The sequence below is a fragment of the Ursus maritimus genome, unplaced genomic scaffold (assembly GCF_017311325.1).
Source record: "Ursus maritimus isolate PB19 unplaced genomic scaffold, ASM1731132v1 scaffold_17, whole genome shotgun sequence".
In the NCBI taxonomy this organism is placed as follows: Eukaryota; Metazoa; Chordata; class Mammalia; order Carnivora; family Ursidae; genus Ursus; species Ursus maritimus.
In genome coordinates this window covers 35,623,102-35,647,078 of record NW_024424119.1, presented here as the reverse complement: position 1 = coordinate 35,647,078, position 23,977 = coordinate 35,623,102, and the positions used below count along the sequence as shown (strand labels likewise).

The window sequence follows — 23,977 nt, the reverse complement described above, 5'->3', positions numbered from 1 at the left end:
CCACGTGCGCCGAGTTTGTTTATTTAGCTGCCATGGCAACGCGCGGGGGGGCCTCAGGAGGGAGGGGAGAAGAAAGGGAGGGGCGGGGCCTGGCGGCGGGCCGCGGCGTACAGCGGGTAGGAGGCGGGGGTAGGGCGGGAGCCGAGAAGTTAAGTAAGGAGCGCGCGGCGGCCGCCGGCAGTTCCCCGGCCCGAGAGAGCAAGCGCGGCTGCGGGCGCGCGGGGAGCAGAGGCGGTGGCGGGCGGCGGCGGCACCGGGAGCCGCCAAGTGCCCCTCCCCGCCCCTCCGGCCCCCCACCCACCCACCCGCCCGCGGCCAGCGCCCATGGCCGCGCGCGCCCCGCGCAGCCCCCCGGACTCCGCGCCCCGCGCCGCCGCCCAGTCCGCAGATCCGCGCCACCGCGGCCAGTCTCACCTGGCGGCGCCGCCCGCCCGCCAGCCCGGCCACAGCCCCAGCGCCCACGGCGACAGCCGCGGCGACCGCGACAGTGGTGGAGGACGCTGCTGAGTCGAAGAGAGCACAGCTCGGCCACCGGACCTACTTACTCGCCTTGCTGATTGTCTGTTTTTACGAGTTTACAACTTTTCTAAGAACTTTTGTATACAAAGGAACTTTTTTTAAAAAGGCATCTCCCGTTTATATTTAATCCAAAGAAGGATCTCGGGCAATTTGGGGTTTTGGTTTTGGCTTCGTTTCTAAGTCTTTTTTTTCCCTCTTCGTTGACTTTGGGGTTTGGGTACCCCCACTGCTTCGGACTCCCGAGGACCTTCTGGGCCCCCACATTAATGAGGTAGGTGTAGCGCGGGGCGGGGGGAGGGGGTGAAGGCCGGAGGCCGGTGGGACGCGGCCGAGCGGCAGTCGAGAGTGGCCCCCTGACTCCTGCTTGTGCCCCGCCCGGCCCGCAGGCAGCCACCTGGCGAGTCTGACATGGCTGTCAGCGACGCACTGCTCCCGTCCTTCTCCACGTTCGCGTCCGGCCCGGCGGGAAGGGAGAAGACACTGCGTCCGGCAGGTGCCCCGAATAACGTGAGTATTGCCCCGAAAGGTGGGGGACGTCCAGCGGGCTTTTGTGGGTGGGGTGGGGACGGGCAGAGCCCAGGGGTCACCGAGAACCACCCGGCGAGGGGAAGGAGTGGCCACCGCACCGGCCCCGAAGTCTTCCTAGGATGGCTTCCGCGCCTTTGGCTCATTTGTACATGCGTGTGGTCCGGACACTGCGGAGCCGCCGGGGGCGCACACCCGGTCCGCACACGTCTCCTAGCTCGCAGGCGGCAGGGCTGGCGTGGGGGCCACCGGGCGGGAGGTGGATGTGTCCCTGGGCATTGGCTGGGCGTGAGTGAGCTTGGCGCGTAGGCGTACCCGTGGCGAGGGCGCATAGGGAGATCCTCGGCGTCCCAATTCCAGGGGTGGCTGGAGCGTCCCTGGGATCTGGCTGGGGAAGGACCCGGGCTGCCGAGCCACGGCGCTTGCTCACACGCAATCGGGCAGACACAACATAACATCCTCCAAACCGACGCACCGCCTCTCCTCGGGCCCGGGGGTGGGCCGAGATTGCAGCGCTGGCACCCGGAGTCCCCCAGCGCGTCATGTCTCCCCTGTCCTGGTGCCTGGGCCGTATAGGCGCGGCCGGCCCTCCAGTATGTAGTGTGGCAGCAGGGGACCAGCACCGACGGTCTCTCTCCCGTTTTGTTCCCGCAGCGCTGGAGGGAGGAACTCTCCCACATGAAGCGACTTCCCCCGGTGCTTCCCGGCCGCCCCTACGACTTGGCGGCGGCGACCGTGGCCACCGACCTGGAAAGTGGCGGAGTCGGCGCGGCTTGTGGCGGCAACAATCCCGCTCTTCTACCCCGGAGGGAGACGGAGGAGTTCAACGATCTCCTGGACCTGGACTTTATCCTCTCCAATTCGCTGTCCCATCCGGAGTCAGTGGCCGCCACCGTGTCCTCGTCGGCATCAGCCTCGTCCTCGTCCTCCCCATCGAGCAGCGGTCCTGCCAGTGCGCCCTCCACCTGCAGCTTCAGCTATCCGATCCGGCCCGGAGGGGACCCGGGCGTGGCGCCGGGCAGCACTGGAGGCGGCGGCGGCCTCCTCTATGGCCGGGAGTCTGTGCCCCCTCCCACAGCTCCCTTCAACCTGGCGGACATCAACGACGTGAGCCCCTCGGGCGGCTTCGTGGCTGAGCTTCTTCGGCCCGAATTGGACCCAGTGTACATTCCGCCGCAGCAGCCGCAGCCGCCAGGTGGCGGACTGATGGGCAAGTTTGTGTTGAAGGCGTCGCTGAGTGCCCCTGGCAGCGAGTACGGCAGCCCGTCGGTCATCAGTGTTAGCAAAGGCAGCCCAGACGGCAGCCACCCGGTGGTGGTGGCGCCCTACAGCGGCGGGCCACCGCGCATGTGCCCCAAGATCAAGCAGGAGGCGGTCTCGTCGTGCACCGTTGGTCGGCCCCTAGAGGCCCACTTGGGCACTGGACCCCCTCTCAGCAATGGCCACCGGCCACCAGCGCATGACTTCCCCCTGGGGCGGCAGCTCCCCAGCAGGACTACCCCGACTCTGGGTGCCGAGGAACTGCTGAGTAGCAGGGACTGTCATCCTGCCCTACCGCTCCCACCGGGGTTTCATCCCCACCCAGGGCCCAACTACCCACCCTTTTTGCCGGACCAGATGCAGCCACAGGTCCCACCACTCCATTACCAAGGTCAGTCCTGGGGATTCATAGCTCGGGCTGGGGAGCCCTGCGTGTGCCGGCCCTCCGGAACGCAGGGGACGGTGCTGACCCCACCTTCTTCACCCCTAGAGCTCATGCCTCCTGGTTCCTGCATGCCAGAGGAGCCGAAACCAAAGAGGGGGAGAAGGTCGTGGCCCCGGAAAAGGACAGCCACTCACACTTGTGATTATGCAGGCTGCGGCAAAACCTACACGAAGAGTTCTCATCTCAAGGCACACCTGCGAACCCACACAGGTAGGAGAACAGAAGGTGCCAAGGGGGGGGAGGGTTGGTGTGCAGCCCCGTTGGCTAAGTGGACACTTCCCAGGGCCTCCCTTGGGATGTGGGGCACAGTATCTCCTCCATCTCTTGGATCACAGGAGAGAACAGCAAACCAAACTGGCACCTCCTTTTCTGTTCAAGAGCCCTTTGCTTGATGGATGGTATCAGTACTTGAATGCAGTTCTGTTAGGCTTTTTGAAAGGCAGAGGGAGATTCCAGGTTGCTTGTGGGCCTCTCCTCGTTTCAGCAAAACTTTGCCCTTGTAATCAAGAAATTACGCTTCGAGGGTGCCTGGCTGGCTCAGTCAGTGGTAGGTGCAGCTCTCGATCTCGAAGTTGTTGGTTCCAGCCCCAAGTTGGGTGTAGAGATTACTTAAAAATAAAATCTTAAAAGAAACTACATGTTGCAGTGCAAAAACATGTTAGGTTTTCTTACCAGTTTTTAATTTTTAGACAATTTTCACTGATTGTTTACAGATTCACACTCCTTTCTATTTTTAGTTTTAGCTTTAATAAGTAGGTTCTATTTAAATTTCAAGAATTGAGTGGTGGTGATTGCTAAGATTGTGGTTTAAGATGGTCACTTGCAGAGAGTTTTCATGTCCTGTAAGCAGAGGCACGTAGGGTCATTTAGGTGTAGGATTCTTTAAAATAATAGAAACGCTGATGTAGAAAAAGCAGCCGCTTGGGGCTTTTTCAACCTGGTTGTAGTGGGATAGAGGATTTGATCGCTTGGTTTGGGCGGGAGAGACAAACTAGCAGACAGTTCCCAAATTCATTTCCATCACGGTGGTACTTGGGCTCCAATTATGAATATGTTAGCAATATAGAAGGGTAGGTCTCTTCCCCTTAAAAAAATACACACAAAAAAACCCTTCAGCTTAATATTCCTGTTTATGATCTGAAATTGGATATGACCTTGAAGTGGTCTGAACACATTGCTGGCTCCTTTCAGAGTGGGGTGCTTGGGGAGTTGGCTTGATGCTCGGCCTCCAGTGTGGCCAATTCTGCATTGGGTAGCAATGGCTTCACCAGGCTTCTTTTCCTCTCCCAGGTGAGAAACCCTACCACTGTGACTGGGACGGCTGTGGGTGGAAATTTGCCCGCTCCGACGAACTGACCAGGCACTATCGCAAACACACCGGGCACCGCCCCTTCCAGTGCCAGAAGTGTGACCGGGCCTTCTCCAGGTCGGACCACCTCGCCTTACACATGAAGAGGCACTTTTAAATCCCCAAACAGTGGATATGACCCACACTGCCAGAAGAGAATTCAGTATTTTTTTTTTCTTCAACCTTTCACACTGTCTTCCCCCCCGGGGGTGGGGAGGAACCCAGCTGGAAAGCACTACAATCATGGTCAAGTTCCCAACAAGCCAACTTGTGAATGGATAATCAGGAGACACAAGGAAACCAGAAGACAAATCAAAGAACCAATGGGGCCTGTGACTGGATCTTCTATCATTCCAAGGCTAAATCCAACTTGAATATTCCTGGACTTACAAAACACCAAGGGGGGGGTGACTGGAAGGTGTGGATATCAGGGTATAAATTAGATCCATGAGTTGGGGGGAGGGAAGACCAGAATTCCCTTGAATTGTGTTTCGATGCAATGTAAGTGTAAAGATCACCTTGTATTCTCTTTGCCTTCGAAAAGCCATTATTGTGATAGTAGAAGAAGAGGAAGAAATTCAGGTACAGAAAATGTGTTTTTATAACCTTAAACGATGGTGCTTGGTGAGTCTTGGTTCTAAAGGTACCAAATGAGGAAGCCAAAGTTCTCAAACTGCTGCATACTTTGACAAGGAAAATCTATTTTTGTCTTCCCTTCTAATCTACATTTATGACCTAAGTCAGGTAAATACGCCTGGTTTACTTCTTTAACATTTTTATGCAGACAGTCTGTTATGCACTGTGGTTTCAGATGTGCAATAATTTGTACAACGGTTTATTCCCAAGTATGCCTTAAGCAGAACAAATGTTTTTTTTCTATATAGTTCCTTGCCTTAATAAATATGTAATATAAATTTAAGCAAACTTCTATTTTGTATATTTGTAAACTACAAAGTAAAAAAAATGAACATTTTGTGGAGTTTGTATTTTGCATACTCAAGGTGAGAATTAAGTTTTAAATAAACCTATAATATTTTATCTGAACATTGTTTTGGTTCCGTTTCTCTCCTGGAAAAGCGTGTCATAGAAGTTTCAGTTTAAATACAGGAGGGCAGGTGAAAAGCACCCTGAAAGGCCAAACTTTATCTCAGCAAGAGATAAGACATCTTTAAGGCTAGTTCTACAGTGAGTACTACCAAAGTTGTGAGGCTAAAAGCTGAATATTGGAGATCATAGAAGTACACTTCACCTGGTTCAGGTTGCTCTTCCCAACGTACATAAAAAGGACAGGAAAGCAATTTCCTTACCTGAATATGAATTTCCAGGTTGCTCAGTCATTCTACAATATGCTTAGTTTTTTAAAGTATAAAATACACATATTACAGTTTCATATTTTAAAAGATCCTTATGGTTTCTCTTCAAAATTAAATGAAAATAAAAAAATCTTGCAGGGGCCAGGCCTTGCACACAGAACAATTTGAGGAACAAAAGAACCTTCCCACAGTAGAGAACCCTAAGAACATAGTTCCACAGTGCCCTCCTGAGGATTAAAGGATTCATTTATTCCTCGTGTGACAGATACGTGCTAGTTATAGTCCTAAAGAGGTTAGAACCAAATTTTCTGGCAGGATGTTTTGAAACTTCGTCTGTCCTCTGTAGATTCAGCAGACTGAAACGCGTTAATTAGAAATTACTCAGTCACAAAACTTAAGTGTAAAGTAAATTTAAGTACATCTTTAAGTGGTGTTTTTGTAAGCCGGTGGCATATTTCTGAAATTAGTCAGCCTTAAGACTGCACTGATCCTTTTTTGAGGTGAGTACACAGAGTTTGAATTTTGTTTGCGGCAGCTACAGAATGGAAAAAGCACTGGTGATCCTTGTTGGCACTTGATACGTTTGCCGTGGTCATGTGGGTGACCAACATTGTCAAGCAAACAAGCTGACATCTTCTTCAGGCTGCTTATTAACTATCCATTATACGTAGTGTCCAGAAGTGTGGGTGCATCTTATAAATAGAAAACAAATTCATAAGAGCCTCATGATGGATCAAAAAGTACTTTCCTTGGCTTTTAGAGTCCAGCATGACTGGAAAACGGGGCATGTGTCTTAGCTTAAAAGAAAACAGGTGCATTGATAGGATGGAATTTTATGTGGCCAAGAACACATTCAAAGCATATTTAATGACATGGAAAAATGCTCATGGTATGTTAAGTGGAAAAAGCAGGATCTAGGAGTATAAACAATGTGATTCCAATCATATAAGTTGGTGTGTGTGCATTGAAGGAGCGAGGGAAGCAACAAACTTCAAGAGGAAGGACTGGAAGGAACTGCCAAAATATTAATGCTGGTTTTCTCCATTTAGATTTTCTACAGTTTCAAATAAGTATCTAACACGGGAAAACTTAGTTTTAGAATGCTCGTGCAAATATTTAGGCTTGATTTTTAAAAGAGCAATTAAAGCCATTTAAACAAAGCCTACACTGGAACGCATTTGTGTGTGTGTGTGTGTGTGTGTGACATTGTGGTTGTTGCTCTTAAAATCACCTTTCTCTTACACACAGACTTCTGGCACATGGTTGTGAATGAAAAGTGTTTACTGAATGGCTGATACCATCTTCATGTTTGCTAAGTGCCTGTTACTTTAAGTAGGAGAAACATCCCCAGATACCAGAACATACTAAAATTTTTCTGTTGTCTTAGGGAAACATCACTTAGCATTAACTTCTTCTAGCCTGAAAAAGCAAGCTTCAGTATCCACAACGAATAAGGAAGATTTTCCAAAAATGGCACAGGACAAAACTATTCAACATGCACAAATAGCTAAAACTATTTACTCTCATACCTATCAGTTCCGAGTGCCGAGGTGTCCTGTCATTACCACATTACAGAGCCGTTTACACTGTATAATAAGGAGTACCTAACAATTGAGATGCCTGCTTATTACATTTTCTTATGACATTTAATTTTATATGGCCTAGATTTTAGTTGTGCACACACACACACACACAACACACAAAAGATGAACAATAGTGTTTCCTACACATCAACAGACTTTCTCAGTCTCTCTCCTTGTCCAGCAAAATTCCCTTTCCAGCAAACTCTTTCTACCTGAAAATCTGCTTAACTCCCCACACTTCATTCTGTTTCGGTTAAAACAGGAACTTTTGCCATCTCACGTAGGATGGTCGAGGGAATGTTATTTCATATTTGGAGATTAACAATTTTTACATATAATTTCTTCACGTATCAGAAAGCCCAGGTGAGGGGCGCCTGGGTGGCACAGCGGTTAAGCGTCTGCCTTCGGCTCAGGGCGTGATCCCGGCGTTATGGGATCGAGCCCCACATCGGGCTCTTCCGCTATGAGCCTGCTTCTTCCTCTCCCACTCCCCCGCTTGTGTTCCCTCTCTCGCTGGCTGTCTCTGTCTCTGTCGAATAAATAAATAAAATCTTTAAAAAAAAAAAAAAAAAAAAAAGAAAGCCCAGGTGAGGCAGTCCTTTTGCCATGGAAGTGAGTCCGCAGGGAAACTATTAAAATAAGCAGTGATGGTACCTGTTGTATTGTGATGTATGGGAGTATCTAAATTTAACAGCGTATGTCAGCCGCCTGTTCTCTTGTATGTTCTGGCTTCTGAAGCCCCATTCAACACGCCACCGCACGTACCTAAGTGAATTTGTAGTCCGTATTCCAGTTTCTCCCCGCTTCTTCCTCTCCTAAACACACAGACACCATCCAGTCTTACACAAACCTTTTTAGTTTATGTATTCCATTCTGTCATTTTCCTTATGTATTTTATGTATTCTATTCTTATTTTCTTAGCACCTTCTAGAGGCTAGCGTATAGTGACATATTTTGGGGTTTTTAAAAAAGATTTTATTTATTTGTCAGAACACAAGCAGGGAGAGGGAAGAAGCAGGATCCCCGCTGAGCAGGGAGCCCCATGTGGGACTCGATCCCAGGACCCTGGGACCATGACCTAAGCCGAAGGCAGACACTTAACCGACTGAGCCGCTGAGGCACCCATAGTGACATGTTTTTATGGTGCTAAACTGAATCCATGCTTCCTAAAGTTTGTTTAGGAAACTATCAATTCACTGTTGACGTGCAGAGTCATTCAGTAATATTTCATATAAAGCTACCAAGAGCTCTCTACCTAATGAATGCTGTGGAATAGATCACGGAATGTTCTACCTGTGAAAATGCAAAGGAACTGCTGTTACAATCGGAATGCTGTATGAAAATAAAGCCTCTGTTTTTTCCTTTTTAAGTGAAACTAAAACGAAAGTTGGAAACAAACACCCTTCGGAAGCCTTTACCTTAGAACAAAAAAGTAAATCTTGAGTAAATTTCTTACTGTCTCCTGAAAAACTAATATTCTTCAATCCTGACGACGGTACCCAGAGCTTCAATGCCCTGGCTGCAGTCAAAACACAGAAGAAACCAACTGCTGCCATGTTAGCATAAACACAGAAACTCGGGCTAATATCTAGGAGGCTCCCAGAGCCAGTTAGCGTAGCTGGGCAGGAGGAGGGCGGCTAGGGTAGGAGCATCAATCAGACTGCGTCTCTGGAATCACGTACACTGGGAGTCCACCTTTTTAATTGTTTTTCCACGATACCATTGATGTAATACTTCTTCGAATCGCTTCGGTCTTCTCCGGCACCCTAGACAACTCAGCATGTTGCAACCTGCCCTGCCAAATATCCTCCACTTGTTCTTAAAGGAAAAGGAGGAAATAAATACAAACGCAACTTCACAGCAACAAAAAGTAACTTCACATTTCCAGGACCCCTTTGACATCTGATTATACCTAGCAGAGCATTCTTCACTGATACCGCACAATAATTATAATGACACCCTAGAGTGTGAGGACCATTTGTCATCCTTTTATGTTTCTTTTCATGTCCATCTTACATGATACCATCTAAACAGAGCAAGAGAGAAGAGAAATAGCTCTTTATGGAGACATAGGTAGGTAGGTAGGTAGGTAGACCGACGGATGGAGCCTCAGGTGGAGGTTTGGCAATGATCTAAAGTCAATGAGAACAAACAGTCAAACCTGTCCAGCCCAGGGGGGTTGAGTGGGGTTCCAAAACCTGCGTCACTTACGATATTTTAATCCGTACTCACTGGCATTGGATCAAAAGGTTAGTGAATGGTGGCCCAACCACTGTGACACTCAGATCCTACATCCGCATACTCGCTTAAGAGCTAAAACCGGTGAATACCTTTACAGAGATATTGAAGGAACTAGATACACTTGCTGAAAGCTAGGGAGGTAAGGGAATCGGTGCCAGCCACGAAGCAGAGTCCCTTAGACATGACAGATGGAAGGGACTGTTTCAGGAAGCATGTCTCCTGTTGCATCAGGTCACTTTTCGCTGGTGTGTAGTAACCCCTTCCTTCTGCACACCCCCGTGAGACCTCCGAAGCCTTTACACTCTCCTTCACCCCAGTAGAGCATCGCAGTGAAGGTAGGGGTGGGATTTCCCTCTCCCATCCCCATTTTATGAAAGGGGAAACTGAGGTTCCCTTTACGAGTTAGTGTCTGGTTTTTGTTTCTCATTCTTGCTGACATACTCAAAGCATTTTCTCCTAATACTTCCATCTTCAGTCTGCTGGGCAGGTAAGGTCACATGCAAAATGGATATACCCCAATTAACAAGGATTTGCCAATATTCAGGTTCTTGCAATAAACCCTCTAAAGAGTCAAAAAGCCCCAGACTTTCTGTCTTCCAACCAGTGTGCTATTTCGAGGCAGACTGACAGGGAAGCCCGAGTTTCCCATGGATGTTTCTTAAGCCGGTCACTACACCAGGAGCGTTATCTATACTTGGAGTTTGAGTTGGAAGAAAAAGTTCCTGTTTTTATCCCCAGCTCTGGCCTAGCACACGGCTCTCCTGGTCAAACAGATCTGACCACCGCCTCCCGACTCCTTACCTTTCCCCAGTGTCCAGTGGATACAGATTTAACATGGTCACCCCTCCAACAGTGGCCCCTCCTTAGTGTCCAGTATTCTCTCCTTAAATATCCAATCATTCCTTAATTGTACTGGCCATGCTAAACTACTCTTGACCCCCATTGCACCATGCCTGTTTCAGCTTCTGTGCCTTTGCTTGCAGAAGTGGGTCTCTGCTCCTTCTGGAAAAACCCATAGTCAGTCCCCTGACAAGCTCCTATAGATCCTTCAAAGCCCAGCTTTTATTAAAAATCTCCTTCATTTCAGTCCATCTAGAACTTTTATTAAACTCTTATCCTTACATATTACAAGGTTCTATGATTCTGGCTCCTCCAACAGACATGAGTTGCTGGAGGGCATGGGAAACTTCCTTTATTTGCCCTTGAATACCCAAAGTTAGTGATTTAATTGAAAAAAATTAATCAGTTATTGACTAGTTAGCCTCCAATCCTGGCATCTCTTTTCAGAGGACTCTTTCTTGCCGGGTGATTTTCTGCATTGATTCTGGAAAGAATTTGTTCATTTAGGGGGGTTGTGGTGGTTTGGGGGAGGCAGATGGGTGTCAGGTGACCCACAGGTAACAGGAGACCACTGGGTATGGCCAGGAAGCCAGAATTTGGAAAAAGTCCCCCAAAAGGCAATATTTTATCCTCATCCTTGGAGGTCTATTGTGCCTCCTTTCAAGGGCAAAATTAGCAGTGTCTTGTATACCTATGACAATGAAGTTTGCTTTTTTTTAAATCACACTTTAAAAGCTTAACAAAGGCACTTTACATACAGGATCCTGGGTGGGCCAGTCTATCCGAATAAGGAAGGGTCATCCATTGGTGGCTGTGAAACCACCACCTGTCTGGTTTCCTGCTCTTCAAGCTTGAAACTCTCCTTACTGCTTGCCTGACAGCAGTTTTCTGACTTCTGAACATGTCTAAATAAACTGAATCTAGGAAACAATGCACGAAGTTGACAAATGCCTCGTCTCTGCCTCACAGAGGAATGGAGTACAGACTGCAAGCTCTAAAGCAATAAAATTACATAGACTTTGAAATAAATAAATAAATAAATAAATAAATAAATAAATAAAATTACATAGACTTTCTGAGCAGGAAAGTGTCTTCAAGACCATTTAACTCCAGGAGAAAATCAAGGCCCATCTAAAAGACAAGGCTTGCCCAAGGTCACATGAAGTTCAGATCAAAACACCAACCTCAGCCTCGGTTAACAGGCCAGCAGTTGACGGCTGTATCCTGAGAACCCAAGGGAAGCTTAGAGGGGCATAAGGAATTTAAAAAACACCATGCAAAAAAGATGGTTTTAAAAGGAAAGTTCTGGTGCTTGCTTAGGCAGCCCATATACTAAAATTGGAACAACACAGGGAAGATTAGCATGGCCGCCTGTGCGAGGATGACATGCAAATTCATGAAGTTCCATGTAATTAAAAAAAAAAAAAGGAAGAAAGGAAGGAAGGAAAAAACCAGAAGGAATAAAAAACATTTGAAATTCAGTGTCACATTGTGAGCTGATGTTCAAAAAAAGTATTTCATTGTTCTCTCTAGTACTTCTACTGGTGGTGTGCTATCAGCCGGCTAAGACAAGTACTACAATACTTACCACTGTTCCCTTCGATGGAGAACAGAGGAGCCATTCCATTAAAGGGTTAATATATAATTCTGGCTTTGTTCTGCTTCTTTCTCTTCCCCTGCAATTCCGTTCAAACATATATAATCTGCTCAAAGACCTACTTGACCAGCCATTGGTGCAAAGGGCGGGGGAACCAAAGATGAATAAGAATATATAAATATGCAAATCTGCAGATATTTTTTTCCTGGTATAATTGCCCCACAGGGGGTATAAAATGTAACTTAAGTGAAAATCAGCATCGCAGCCAGTAGAAACTGTTTACCTCTCTTAGAAAGTGACGGGATAGTTCTTTGGCAGACTCAGCCACATTAACTACAAGGACATACACCATTTTCTTCTCTACGATTTTCTTGATTGCTTATTATTTTAGATACATCCAACTTGTTTATCAGGCGCATGTTAAAGCATGTTAAAACGTGTTATTCAGGTTCAGCATGAAGCGTTCAGCCTTATTCAACAAAATATTTCGAACTTCTCTTGGTATTAATGATTCAGGCAAAATGAAACTTAATCTGCCAACCTAGACACTTTTCTATGGTTTTGGAGATTGTAGATCTAGACCAGGGGGACAACCTGATTTTGTTTTAGGCACAACTAACTTCATAGCTAGGGAGCATAACTGACATCTAAGGCTCTTTTGGTGCCGAAGCTTGTAGAAACAGAGGAGTCTTTGCCTAAGGGATTCTTTGCATTAAAGACTTTGTTAGGCAAAATCACTCTGGCATGGGAGTCTGATTTGCAATTTGTGCCTTTGTAAAAGGATTAGAAGATCCCTATTGTTTAACGTTTGGATCTCAATTTGCATTTGGAAACGCATGACCTCTTCCAGGTTTAGAGTTCTTTATTTTCATTTTCTCATCCCGATACACAATCGATACTGTATGTTAAAAAATCGATAACACTGCTTGGCTGAATGTTTGCACTGATTAAGGGAGTGTGATAGGTTTTCTCTGAATGGTGGAGCCTACTTGGGCTCCGGCAACACTGATCCAGTAATCTATTCAGGAACGGACAAGTAACTCATAGGTGTAAGTACACACACATTTCATTTATTTCCTTAATCAGAATGCACGGGCACTTCGTTTAAAAACAACAACCAGGGGCACCTGGGTGGCACAGCGGTTAAGCGTCTGCCTTCGGCTCAGGGCGTGATCCAGGCCTTCTGGGATCGAGCCCCACATCAGGCTCCTCCGCTGGGAGCCTGCTTCTTCCTCTCCCACTCCCCCTGCTTGTGTTCCCTCTCTCACTGGCTGTCTCTATCTCTGTCGAATAAATAAATAAAATCTTTAAAAAATAAAAAATAAAAAAAATAAAAAAAAATAAAAACAACAACCAAAGAAGAAAGCACTACGGTGGTCCAATCAGCCACTGGGCCTACAAAAGGAAATGACCAAAAAAAAATCCTCTGACCTCCTCAGGACACATTTGAACACTTCTGTCCAATGTCTTCCTTTATAAATAAAGGTTAGAGAAAAATTATTTTAGGTTTGTGATAACAATACTCTCCGCTGTACACAATATTTAATTACCTGTCCCTTGGTAAACATCTTTTAACTAATATTTGCTTTGACAATATTCCCAGATTGGCAACATAAAACCTAGAATAGAAACTGCGTGAGGAGGGACGATTTCTTAGATTGTGGGTTTAGGACGCGTGGTTTATTTGTTTGTTTTCTTTTTAACTCTTCAGTTTATTGCTCCTTTATCATCATTGACCACAGGAAAATATTTCTTGTGCGTCAGGATGAACGTGCTTGGCACCTGGACTTGGAATTGCTGGCTGAATGAGCTGGAGGTTGATGAAAAGTATTCACATTCATTGAGCACCAATGATATGTTCAGAATTTTGGTAGATGTTTAAGAATTTGTTATCATACCCATTTCGTAGTGGAGAAGACTGAGACCCAGAGGAGTCAAGTGACTTGCCCAAGGTCACACCCTCCCCTGTGATCAGAACCCAGGTCTCCCTGGCTCCTATCCCCAGGCTCTTTCTGCCACATCACAACTGCCTCCCAGAAAAAGTAAAGCTAATTTCATTTGGAGGATTATCTGCTCCTCACCTCCTTGGAATGTGCTTATTTTTTAATCTAAACAGGGGATATGTTTGGTGCACAGGAAGCTACATGGGCAAAACTGACCTAACCCTTCCCTCTTGCTAATAGAAACAAGTAATCTTATCTGTCATTCTATTAAAAATACATCACATTCCTCTATGATCCAGTTTGGAGAATGACTCAAGAAAGGACAATCTGTTTCTGCATCATAACACCCCCTCCCCCCCGCCAGCCTCTATAAAATCATCAAGAGTAAATAAGCCATTGCTTTTCCTCTCAAATATTTTATTCACCGATTCCAAAGCACTTTCTACATGTGATCAATTAGAAATAAGACTTGGCAGCCCTCTTGACAGTCCGGCCCCTTGGAGGTAAGCCTGAGAAAGTCTCTGTTGCTGAAGAGCACACCCTCTGAAGCCCCCCTTCAATGGAGAACACGGCCCGGATGGTGCAGTTAGCTGAAAGGAGTGGCCTGATGGCATGTTGTGCTGTGAGCCCACGTTCTCAGTCTCGTCCCATGGGAAACACTCCCTCTTCGCCATCTTCCAGACTGCTCTGCCAACATTCTCCTGATGCTCCCAATATCTAAAGATAATCCCCTTTCCCCTAAACGGGATCTCAACCTAAAATAGATCTGGGTATGTGCCACAGGGCATGAACAGATGACTCAGAGGGCCATTTCAGATCTCGGAGGCAGGAAAGACTCTTCAGACCACAGGGGCACAGTCTGGAAGGTAGCTAGTACCCAAGGAACAAATGAGTGACAGCTGGAAAGAAGTTCCAAAGAACGTGTCACCTGAAGGCTCCTTTGCACGAGGCAGACGGCTGAGGCCTAAGTACCCCACAGTTATGTCACTGTAGGACCTCATTCCAGCCTGACTTCTTCAGGTCCTCAACCTCAGCCTGCACACGAGGCCATAAATGGACCATAAATTAAACAGACAAGACCCAGGGGTCCCCTAACCTAGGAATAGGAGGCAAATGGACAGATTCTTTTAAAACTTTATTTAAATTCAATTAATTAACATATAATGCATTATTGGTTTCAGAGGTAGAGGTCAGTGATTATATAACACCCAGTGCTCATTACATCACATGCCCTCCTTAATGTCCATCACCCAGTTACCCCATCCCTCAAATGGACAGATTTTTAATGTGTGGATGTGAGTCATCAGGGATGTCAGAAGGGAAATGAGTCTCTCCTAGAAAATGTGTTGATTTGGCACATTTTCTGCATTCGGGTTTTGTTTTGTTGCTGTTTTATGTTTCTCCTTTTTTCATTCATATCATCTGACTTTGGTTTGTATTCAATTCTTTGTGTCCAACAGTAGGGCAATGGTTATGTTAGTCCTAGCACGTCCTTAGAATGGACTAGCATGCTCCATTAAAATGATCCGGCAAACGATAATAAGTAAGAGCCACATTTACTGACGTTTACTGCATGCTGTTCCTGCACTCGGCATTTTACATACATTTTTTTTTCATCGAGTTCCCACAATAACCCTGTGAGATAGGCACTATCATTCCCCCTCATTTTCAGACTGAGAAAGCTAAGGCAAAGGGAACCAGAATCACAAAACCGTTGAGCAGTGAGGCTGGGATTTAAACCTGATTCTACTGAGTCCCATGCTTTTTGTTTTGTTTTGTTTTTAAGATTTTATTTATTTATTTGTCAGAGAGAGAGAGAGATTGCACAAGCAAGGGGAGCTGCAGGCAGAGGGAGAAGCAGGCTCCCCGCTGAGCAAGGAGCCCAATGCAGGCCTCCATCCCAGTAGCCTGGGATCATGACCTGAGCCGATCCATGACCTGAGCCGAGGCAGACGCGTAACCAACTGAGCCGCCCAGGCATCCTGACTTTCAAGTTGATTGAGCCATATATTATTTGACACACAAAGAAGAATGTTCTGAAGTTAACGAGACCAGGAAACACTATATAGTAGGATCCAACTTGGTAAAATAGATTCACGTTTATGTGTTTTGGGGTATATTTCCATTGAGAAAACTCTAGAAGGACCACTCCAACATCAATTCCTTGGAGCAGCCTTCCCAGACCATAAGAAAGCCATCCCACCCTGCCCGTTATTCTTTGTCTCGTTCTCATGCTAGAACTCTCCTCACGGCACTTACTTGAGATGTAACACATGCCGCGCCCATTTATTTTCTAGCTCCCCTCTAGAATGAAGGGTAGGACAATTTCTAGTAAAATGCCTGCCATGTTGCTGGTACTCAAATATTTGTTGACTTGAGGAAGTGTACCAAACCCTTCATGTTGGTGTTTTTTTCCCGCTCACTGTGAAACAGGAACAATTTAGATTCTCTTTTCTTTTTAAGTAGTCTCCACACCCAGTGTGGGGCTTGAACTCATGACCCTGAGATCAGGAGTCCCATGTTCTACCAACTGAGCAAGCCAGGCGCCCCACAACAATTTAGGTTCTCGAGACTTAAACGGATTAGGCTTTTTTTTTAAAATGTTTTATTTAAATCCTCTGAGTAAAAAAAAAAAAAAATCATTCCGCTTAAAGATCAAGAAGCTAAAATGGTCTTCTTCAAAATGTAAAAAGTTGATCTCCCCCATAGTGAAAGGTTCTTTCAATTGCAGGAGGCCATTGGAAATCTCCTTAGATAAACTTGCTTTGAGTCAAAAGAGACTCATTAATGTTTTAACTGCTAATCCATTTAGTGTCCTATTCACCTAGATGGCTTTTCTGAGCACCCCCCTGGTGGCTTTAGAAAGATAAGCCTTCCAGTCACCAGGCTCAATAGGGCAAAAGCAAAGGACAATTGACGGCAGATGAAGGGACTGACTCAGTTTTTGAGATGAATGGATAGCCGCCTATCTGGCCAATGTGAAAATGAAAGGAACACTTGGAATGAACAGATACCAGTTGGTTATGTGTTGTCCCAATTATAAGCTCTCCTTTCTCCTCTAAAAAGGATTAGGCCTCCTGTGAATGGGAATCTTGTCTTCAAGTCCTATGGCCTTGACCTTCCTTTGTACTGTCCTACTCGTTTAAGCCGTGTGTGGTGGTTGTTGGAGATTTTGTGTTCTCGGCCATGTCCTTCTGAAAGGCGAGTCTTGCCCCATCAGCAGCCCCATAAACCATCTCAAAGTCAAAAGCAAAGCATCCCTGCATTCCATGCTGAGGAGGGGGCTGCGCTGGCCAGCTTCCTTCTCCCTTCCCCAAACAGACCCAAGCTCCTATATAAAATTCATAAATTCTTGGCAGGAAAGAAATCCTCCCATTGGAAGGAACAGATGTTCTACGAGTAACTTTTGCCATTATACTCTGTTCTTCCTAATATCGTAGTTTTAAAGTGTGGGGGGATGTTAACTTTTTTTTTAAATGTCAACATGTTCTGGGCAGCTTTTCCATCTCCATCTGTGGCATACACACCACCAATCCTCCCGCCGCCCCTTTTTAAATTTCCAGAGACGAGTTGGGAATTGGAAAGATATTTAAAAAGTTGAAAGCGGAAAATTCACTTGAATAAGTATGCTAAGGTATAACCTAATGCAGAAAGTAGTATGATGTTTCCCTCCCAGTTGTAAATCTCCGAAACTTTCTTTTTCTTGTTCTCTTAGAACTTGAAGGGGTCTAGGAGACTTTTAACAAGGTAATTATGACCAATTAACGTTCAGGGGTTATTACTGGTAACAGAGTTCCATGGGAGTGACCTATTCATTAAATTCCCTTTCTAAAGAAAGCCTCACTCCGGCTTCAAATTCAAGAGGCTACTAGGCCATTTTCACTTCGTTATCACCTCGTTAAACTGCCCACCTTAAATGCCAGGGTCCCAGGTGACCACGGGGAAGGGTCAATGTCAGTGGATGATGCCTCCTAACTCTCCTGGGAATAACTTAAGAAAGTGTGACCTCACCTTGGCTGGTCCCAGGTGGGGTCTCCTCCCTAGGGACAGCGATGCCCTCTCGCAGGGATTTTTAGTGAGGCCCAGGGCGTCTGCTGGCTGTGGCCCAACCCAAACATTCCCGACCGCGTCTGGATTCAAAAGCAGAATTCGGTGAGAGGGCTGCGTGGGGTGTGGATTCCATAGCACAGAAGGAGAGGAGGTGACAGCATGGGCGGGATGGGGTGGAGAAGCAGACGACAGACATTCAAATGCTCGGGGGATCCTCACGGAGTCCCGGCCCTTTGGCCAGGTTCCCCCTCCTCCGCCCTGTGGGAGCCAGAGGAATCTAGATCCCCAAATGCCCCGCAGGGCCCAGTGCCAGGAGCGACACGTCCACCCCGGAAGACCCTGTCCCGTGCCCAAGTGGAGGTGTGAGCGGGAGCGCACGCTGGGCGGGGCGCGGGGACACCCACGTGTGGCGGGGCGCGGGGACACCCACGTGTGGCGCTGGCCGGCGCTCGGGGTCCGAGGCTGGCGGGGGCGGGGTGGGGGCGCGAAGGGCGCACGGGAGCGCCACTGCCCCGGGGCGCCTGGAGCTGGAGGCGGGCGCAGAGGCGAGCGCGGTCTCTAGTGCCCCCCGCCGGACGGCCGGGCGCAGGACGGCTCCGGGCCGCCGCTCCCCGCGCCGCGCCTCTGCGGGGGAGACCCGCGCCCCTCTGCCTCTGCGGAGGCTGACCCAGTGTTAAGAAATTAAGTCAAGTCCAAGTGGATTCTTGTTCTGGCTTTGTCACTTACTGGCTTCCTGCTCGCGGGAACTCGGAAATGCTGCCTCCCTTTGGCTAATGTGACTAACAACCCGGACAAAATGAATGACATGGAGACCGTGCACTCAAGTACCTGGGTATATAGTAAGTACTCAGTAAATGGCCAGCGGCATCTTCATCAATCATCATCAGTCATCATCACCATCATCATCGTCAGCAGCAGCAGCAGCAGCAGCTGGCTAGGCCTTGCATGCGGGTCTCACCGAAGTCGGCTCTTCTATGGTGGGTTTGGGCGAGGACAGGGAGGCGGAGAGGAGTTTCTCCTCTGACGTGGAGAAGGAACCTGAAAACCCAGCTGGGATCCAGCCTTCCTGTGCCACTAACTCCACTCATAACCGTGGACTCAACGTCCCCTCTTTGAACCTAATATCCTCATTGCAAAATAGGAATAACCATACCCAACTCACAGAGTTGCTGTGAGATAAGACAGACAGAACTCCGGGCACGCCGTGCATGAACCTCGCTTCTAGCTGGCAGCCAGCAGGCACCAGAAACCTGTCCCCATAGCACATGCTAGGTACAGCGCGAAACTCTTGTCCCCTATACACAGGTAGTCAACACACCCAGGTTCTCTTCTCTTACAACATAGAGTAGGCGCCTGGTGCAAGCTCCCCGCCCCCAGTCAGTCAGGATGCCATTTCCTGAGTACTTACTATGTACCTGTCTGACCAGCCAGCTTGGGCTGCAGGAGGCTTTAACTGCTGGGGTCCCTCTACTTCATCGCCCCTGGAAACCCCCTTCCAGAGACGCCTCATATCCTTTCTGGAAATGAGTAGTGTGAGAAATAAGAATGCACACTCCTGACCATGGAGTAATAGAATATACAGTCAGAGGTCCTGGCCGTCAAGGACGGCCCTGCCAGCTCCTGGCTGTCTTTATCCTGCCACCTCCCTGAGCCTCAGTTACCTCGTCTTTAAAAACTGAGGTAACAACACCTTCTGGAATGGACCAGTGTGAGAATGAACAGATATGTGTGTATGATGTGTATAATAGGCGTTCGGCAACTACTGATTTATCATTATTTGTTTCAAGCATCAGGCAGGTGCCCAATGAATATTCGTTGCATTGAACTGGGCTTCCCTCTTTGCAGAACTCTGTACCTGGAAAATCTTCCCTTCAGGTGTCCTCCCTGTCTTCCACTTTGTCAAATGTCATGCCCTGTGACCTGCCTTTTCCACCTGCTTTCTAGAGTTTGGTGCCTTGCGTATCAGAAGAGTGATGGATCTTTCCAGAGTTCAAAGCCTGGTATGGCCTCTCTCAAGCCTGTTCTGAAACCTATTGTGTCCCATTTTCCAAATGGGAAAAAAAAAAAAAACACAGCGTCCAATCTTTACAGGGGTCTTGGCAGTCTCATTGCGCTATTGTGCCTGTTGTATCATTTATCTTTAGCAGAGTTCATTTTCCAGAGGGACCCCACGGCGGCAGAGGGACTGACACAGCGCTCATTTCCACAACACAGAGCTGCCTCTTGGTCCTGCTGAATTTCTGTGCTGCTCTCCTGGACTATGATGTAGATGCTCACTGGCCCTCTGAGCAAGCATTCTTAGAGGCTCTTTAGAAATGATTGGCCAAGGGGCGCCTGGGTGGCTCAGTCAGTAGAGCATGTAACCTTGATCTTAGGGTTGTGAGTTCAAGCCCCACATTGAGTGTGGAGCCTACTTTAAAAAGAAATAGAAATGATAGGACATGAACTTTACTAATACATAGCACTGAGCAAATTAGAGTTTTCCCATATTGTGACAAGGTGTGTGAAAGCTGTTACTTTACCAAAACTATTCATTATGGGGCCCTTTGTTTAAAGGCTGTCCTGGTGGCTTGGGGACAGTGTCTTTGGCTCCCTGACTCATAGGAAGCAAAAATAAGTTACTATCAGGTGATGGTCACATTTAGAAGCCAAACTAAAAATGAGAAGGTCTGTCATCCTTGAGAGGAGGGCAGTTGGCTGCCCTTTCAAACTAGGAAGTGCCAGGCTGCTCAAAATTTAAGCTTTTCTTCGTGTCATGCATTTAAAAAAAAAAAATTACGGTGTGGCAATTTCTGTGCTGGGCGACACACTAAGGGATATTGCGTGGTTTCTGTCAGCTAGTGTTTCAATCTGGGAGGAGAGATGCATCTAGAAAGTGATCAAGCAGTCACCTCTCTGCAAAGCGGGGATAATCCCGGCAACCCCTTGATGGGGGCTTGTGAGGTCAGGCCACGGAGGGCATGGGTGAAAAGCAGTTGCGGAGGGCCCACCGCCAGGCAGGCGCTCACATCGTCTTCTTAGCCTCATTTTCAGGCCGAGAAGTGGAGGCTCTGAAAGCATGGGAGATTTGCTGGTTCGCAGTGCAGTCAAGGTTCAGATTCAGGGATCCAATTTTGCATGTCTTCTCCCAGGCTGGGCCAAGTCACTGCCCCTTTTGGATAGCCTTGTCTCTGACTGGTCTCTGTGTACCATGGGAATTAAAGTTTGCCCCGGTGTATACTAGCTCCTTGGCTTATTAGGTTTCTAAACCATGTCCAGTGCCACCCCATCCTCTCCTGCGTTTCAGTTTTCCCTCGAGTTCTATTGGAAGAGCAGTATGCCTTCTGGTCTGTTTTTATGCTAGAAGTTGAATGAAACAATTTCCCTCACGGGCTCCCAAAAGGATTGATTTTATTTGGCAAACAAATACATCCGGTATCTCAAGCTCTTTGGGGACAAAACACATTTTGTTGTTGTTGTTGTTGTTTCTTATTCTGTTTTATTGAGATACAATTGTGTACCACAAACTGCATATATTTAAAGTATAAAATTTGTTGAGTTTGGACATATGCATACATCCATGATTCCATCACCACAGTCAAGGTAATAAATATATCCATCATCTTCAAAAGTTTCCTTGTGCTCCTTTGTGCATGTGTGTGTGTGTGTGTGTGTGTGTGTCTGTGTGTGTGTGTGTAGTGTTGTTGTGACAAGAATAGTTAACATGAGATCTACACTGTTCACAATTTTGAAGCGCACAACAGTGTATTGTTAACTGTGGGCACTGTGCTATAGAGCCAATCTCTAGAACTTATTCATCTTGCATAACTGAAACTTTATACCCATCGAGCAAGACCTCCCCATTTCCTCCTCTCCCAGCCCTCGGCAACCACCCCTCTATGTTCTGCTTCTATGTTTAACTAATTTAGATACTCCCACTTATATGATACAAGTGAAATCATGCAGTATTCATTCCTTCTGCGACTGGCTTATTTCACTTAGGATGATGTCCTCCAAATTCATCCGTATTGTCACAATTGTTAGAATTTCCTTCTTTCTTTTAAGGCTGAATAATATCCCATTGTATGCATATAACACATTTTCTTTGATAGACATTGGGTTGTTTCCATATCTTGGCTTTTGGGAATAGTGCTGCAATGAACACGGGAGGGTGGGTACCTCATAGAGATCCTGATTTCAAATATTTTAGACCATTTGGTAGTTCTATTTTTAAATTTTTTGTGGAACCTGGTTTCCATAATGGCTGCACCATTTTACATTCCTATCAACAGTACACAAGGGTTTCAATTTCTCCACATCCTTGCCAACACTTGTTATCTTTTGTTTTGTTGAGTTTAGTTTTGTTTTTGGTAATAACCATCCTAACAGGTGTGAGGCGATATCTCCTTGTGATTTTCACTCTATTTCTCCAATGATTAGTGATGTTGAGCACCTTTTCATATACCCAGGGAACATATATATATTTTTGGAGAAATGTCTATTCCAGCCCTTTGCCCATGTTAAAAATTGGGCTATTTGGTTTCTTTACTATTGAGTTGTATGAACTCTGTGCGTGTTTTGGATATTAACCTCTTATCAGATAAAAGGTTTGCAAACATTTTCTCCTTTTTCACTCTGTTGATCGTTTCCTTTACTGTGGAGAAACTTTTTATGATGGAGTCATGATGAAATCTCATGTGTCTATTTTATTGCCTGAGCTTGGTCATATATAGGAAATCAGTGCCAAGACCAATGTCAAGAAGCTTTTCTTCTACATTTTCTTCTAGAAATTTATAGTTGCAGGTCTTATGTCCAAGTCTTTAATCCATTTTGAGTTAGTTTTTGTGCATGTTGTAACACTGGGGACTTGTTTCATACTTTTGCATGTGGATATCCAATTTTCCAAACATCATCTGTTTGGAAAGAAGTGGTCCTTTCTACATTATGTATTGTTGGCACCCTTACTGAAGACCAGTTAACTGTATACGTATGGATTTATTTCTGGGCTCTTTATTCCATTGTATTGGTTTCTATGTCTGCCTTAATGCCAGTACCATGCTGTTTTAATTACTATAGCTTTGCAACAGTTTTTAAAATCAGAAAGTGTGATGACTCCAGCTTTGTTCTTTTTTCTCAAGGTCACCTTGGCTATTCTGGGTCTTTTGTGGCTCCGTACGAATTTTAGGAATTTTTTTCTATTTCTGTAAAAAAACAAAACAAACAACAACAACAACAAGAGCCATCTGCCATTGGGACTTTATGGCAGTTTGAATCTGTAGATGACTTTGAGCAGTATGGACATTTTAACAATATTAAATCTTTCAGTCCATTAACATGGGATATCATTTCATTTACTTTTGTTTTCTTTGATTTCTTTCATTAATGTTTCATAGTTTTCAGTGTATAAGTCTTTCACCTCTTTGGGTAAGTTAGCTTCTAAATATTTTTTTCTTTTTGATGCTATTATAAATGGAATTGTTTTAATTTTTTTCAAATAGTTTATTGTTTCTGTACAGAACACAATTAATTTCTATATGTTGATTTTGTATCTTGCAACTTTACTGAATTCATATATTAGTTCTAACAGCTTTTTGGTGGAATTTTTAGGGACTTCTACTTATAAGATCATGTCATCTGCAAACAGATATTTGACTTCTTCCTTTCAGATTTGGATGCTTTTTATTCCTTTTATTTGCCTCATAGCTCTGGCTAGGACTTCCAGTACGCTCTTGAATAGAAATGATAAGAGTGGGCATCCTTGTCTTGCTCCTGATCTTAGAAGAAAAGTTTTTAGTTTTTCACTGTTGAGTATGATGTTAGCTATAGTCTTGCCACATATGGCCTTTATTATGTCAAGGTGCATTCCTTCTATACCTAGTTTGTTAATTTTTTTTTTAATCATGAGTGTGGAATTTTGTTAAATGCTTCTGCATTTATGGAGATAAATTTATACTTTTTACCTCTCATTCTGCTAATGTGGTGTATCTCATTTATTGATCTGCATATACTGAACAATTCTTGCACCCTGCTTAAGCATCATGAATGACCCTTTGAATAAGCTGTTGAATTTGGTTTGCTAGTATTTTGCTGTGGATTTTTGCATCTCTGTTCATCAGGAATATTGGCCTATAAATTTCTTTTCTTGTAGTGCCCTTCACAGGCTCTGGTTACTGGGTAATGCTTGTAAGATGAGTTTGGAAGTGTCCCCTCCTTTTCAATGTTTTGGAAATGTTTGAGAAGGATGGCGTTAATTCTTCTTTAAATATTTTGTAGAATTCACCAGTGAAGCTATTTGGTCCTGAGCTTTTCTTTGTTAGGGGATTTTTGATTACTG

General features: G+C 45.9%; 1 protein-coding gene and 1 non-coding gene across 3 annotated transcripts; both read left to right on the top strand.

Annotated features, from left to right (window-relative positions):
• The first annotated feature begins 382 nt into the window (after window positions 1-382).
• KLF4 (Kruppel like factor 4) lies at window positions 383-5,141 on the top strand. Of its 2 annotated transcripts, XM_040631684.1 has the most exons (5): window positions 393-790; window positions 906-1,026; window positions 1,699-2,695; window positions 2,795-2,959; window positions 4,040-5,141. In XM_040631684.1, the coding sequence occupies exons 1-5, from the start codon at window positions 786-788 to the stop codon at window positions 4,213-4,215; spliced, it is 1,464 nt and encodes a 487-aa protein (XP_040487618.1). In that variant the 5' UTR covers window positions 393-785; the 3' UTR covers window positions 4,216-5,141. The 2 variants fall into 2 exon arrangements, with proteins under 2 accessions (XP_040487617.1, XP_040487618.1); XM_040631683.1 differs by having other exon boundaries at window positions 383-790; window positions 1,699-2,959.
• Window positions 5,142-11,382: 6,241 nt separating this feature from the next.
• LOC121103182 lies at window positions 11,383-11,490 on the top strand. The gene has a single exon (XR_005835340.1). It is a non-coding gene; the product is annotated as a U6 spliceosomal RNA (small nuclear RNA).
• The last annotated feature ends 12,487 nt before the right edge of the window (window positions 11,491-23,977 follow it).

What these genes read in the sequence shown, in the direction of transcription:
- KLF4 (XM_040631683.1), top strand. An exon ending in CGGCAGGTGCCCCGAATAAC is followed by an intron (nt 1,027 to 1,698) that starts GTGAGTATTGCC and finishes TTGTTCCCGCAG; the next exon opens with CGCTGGAGGGAGGAACTCTC. An exon ending in ACACCTGCGAACCCACACAG is followed by an intron (nt 2,960 to 4,039) that starts GTAGGAGAACAG and finishes TTCCTCTCCCAG; the next exon opens with GTGAGAAACCCTACCACTGT.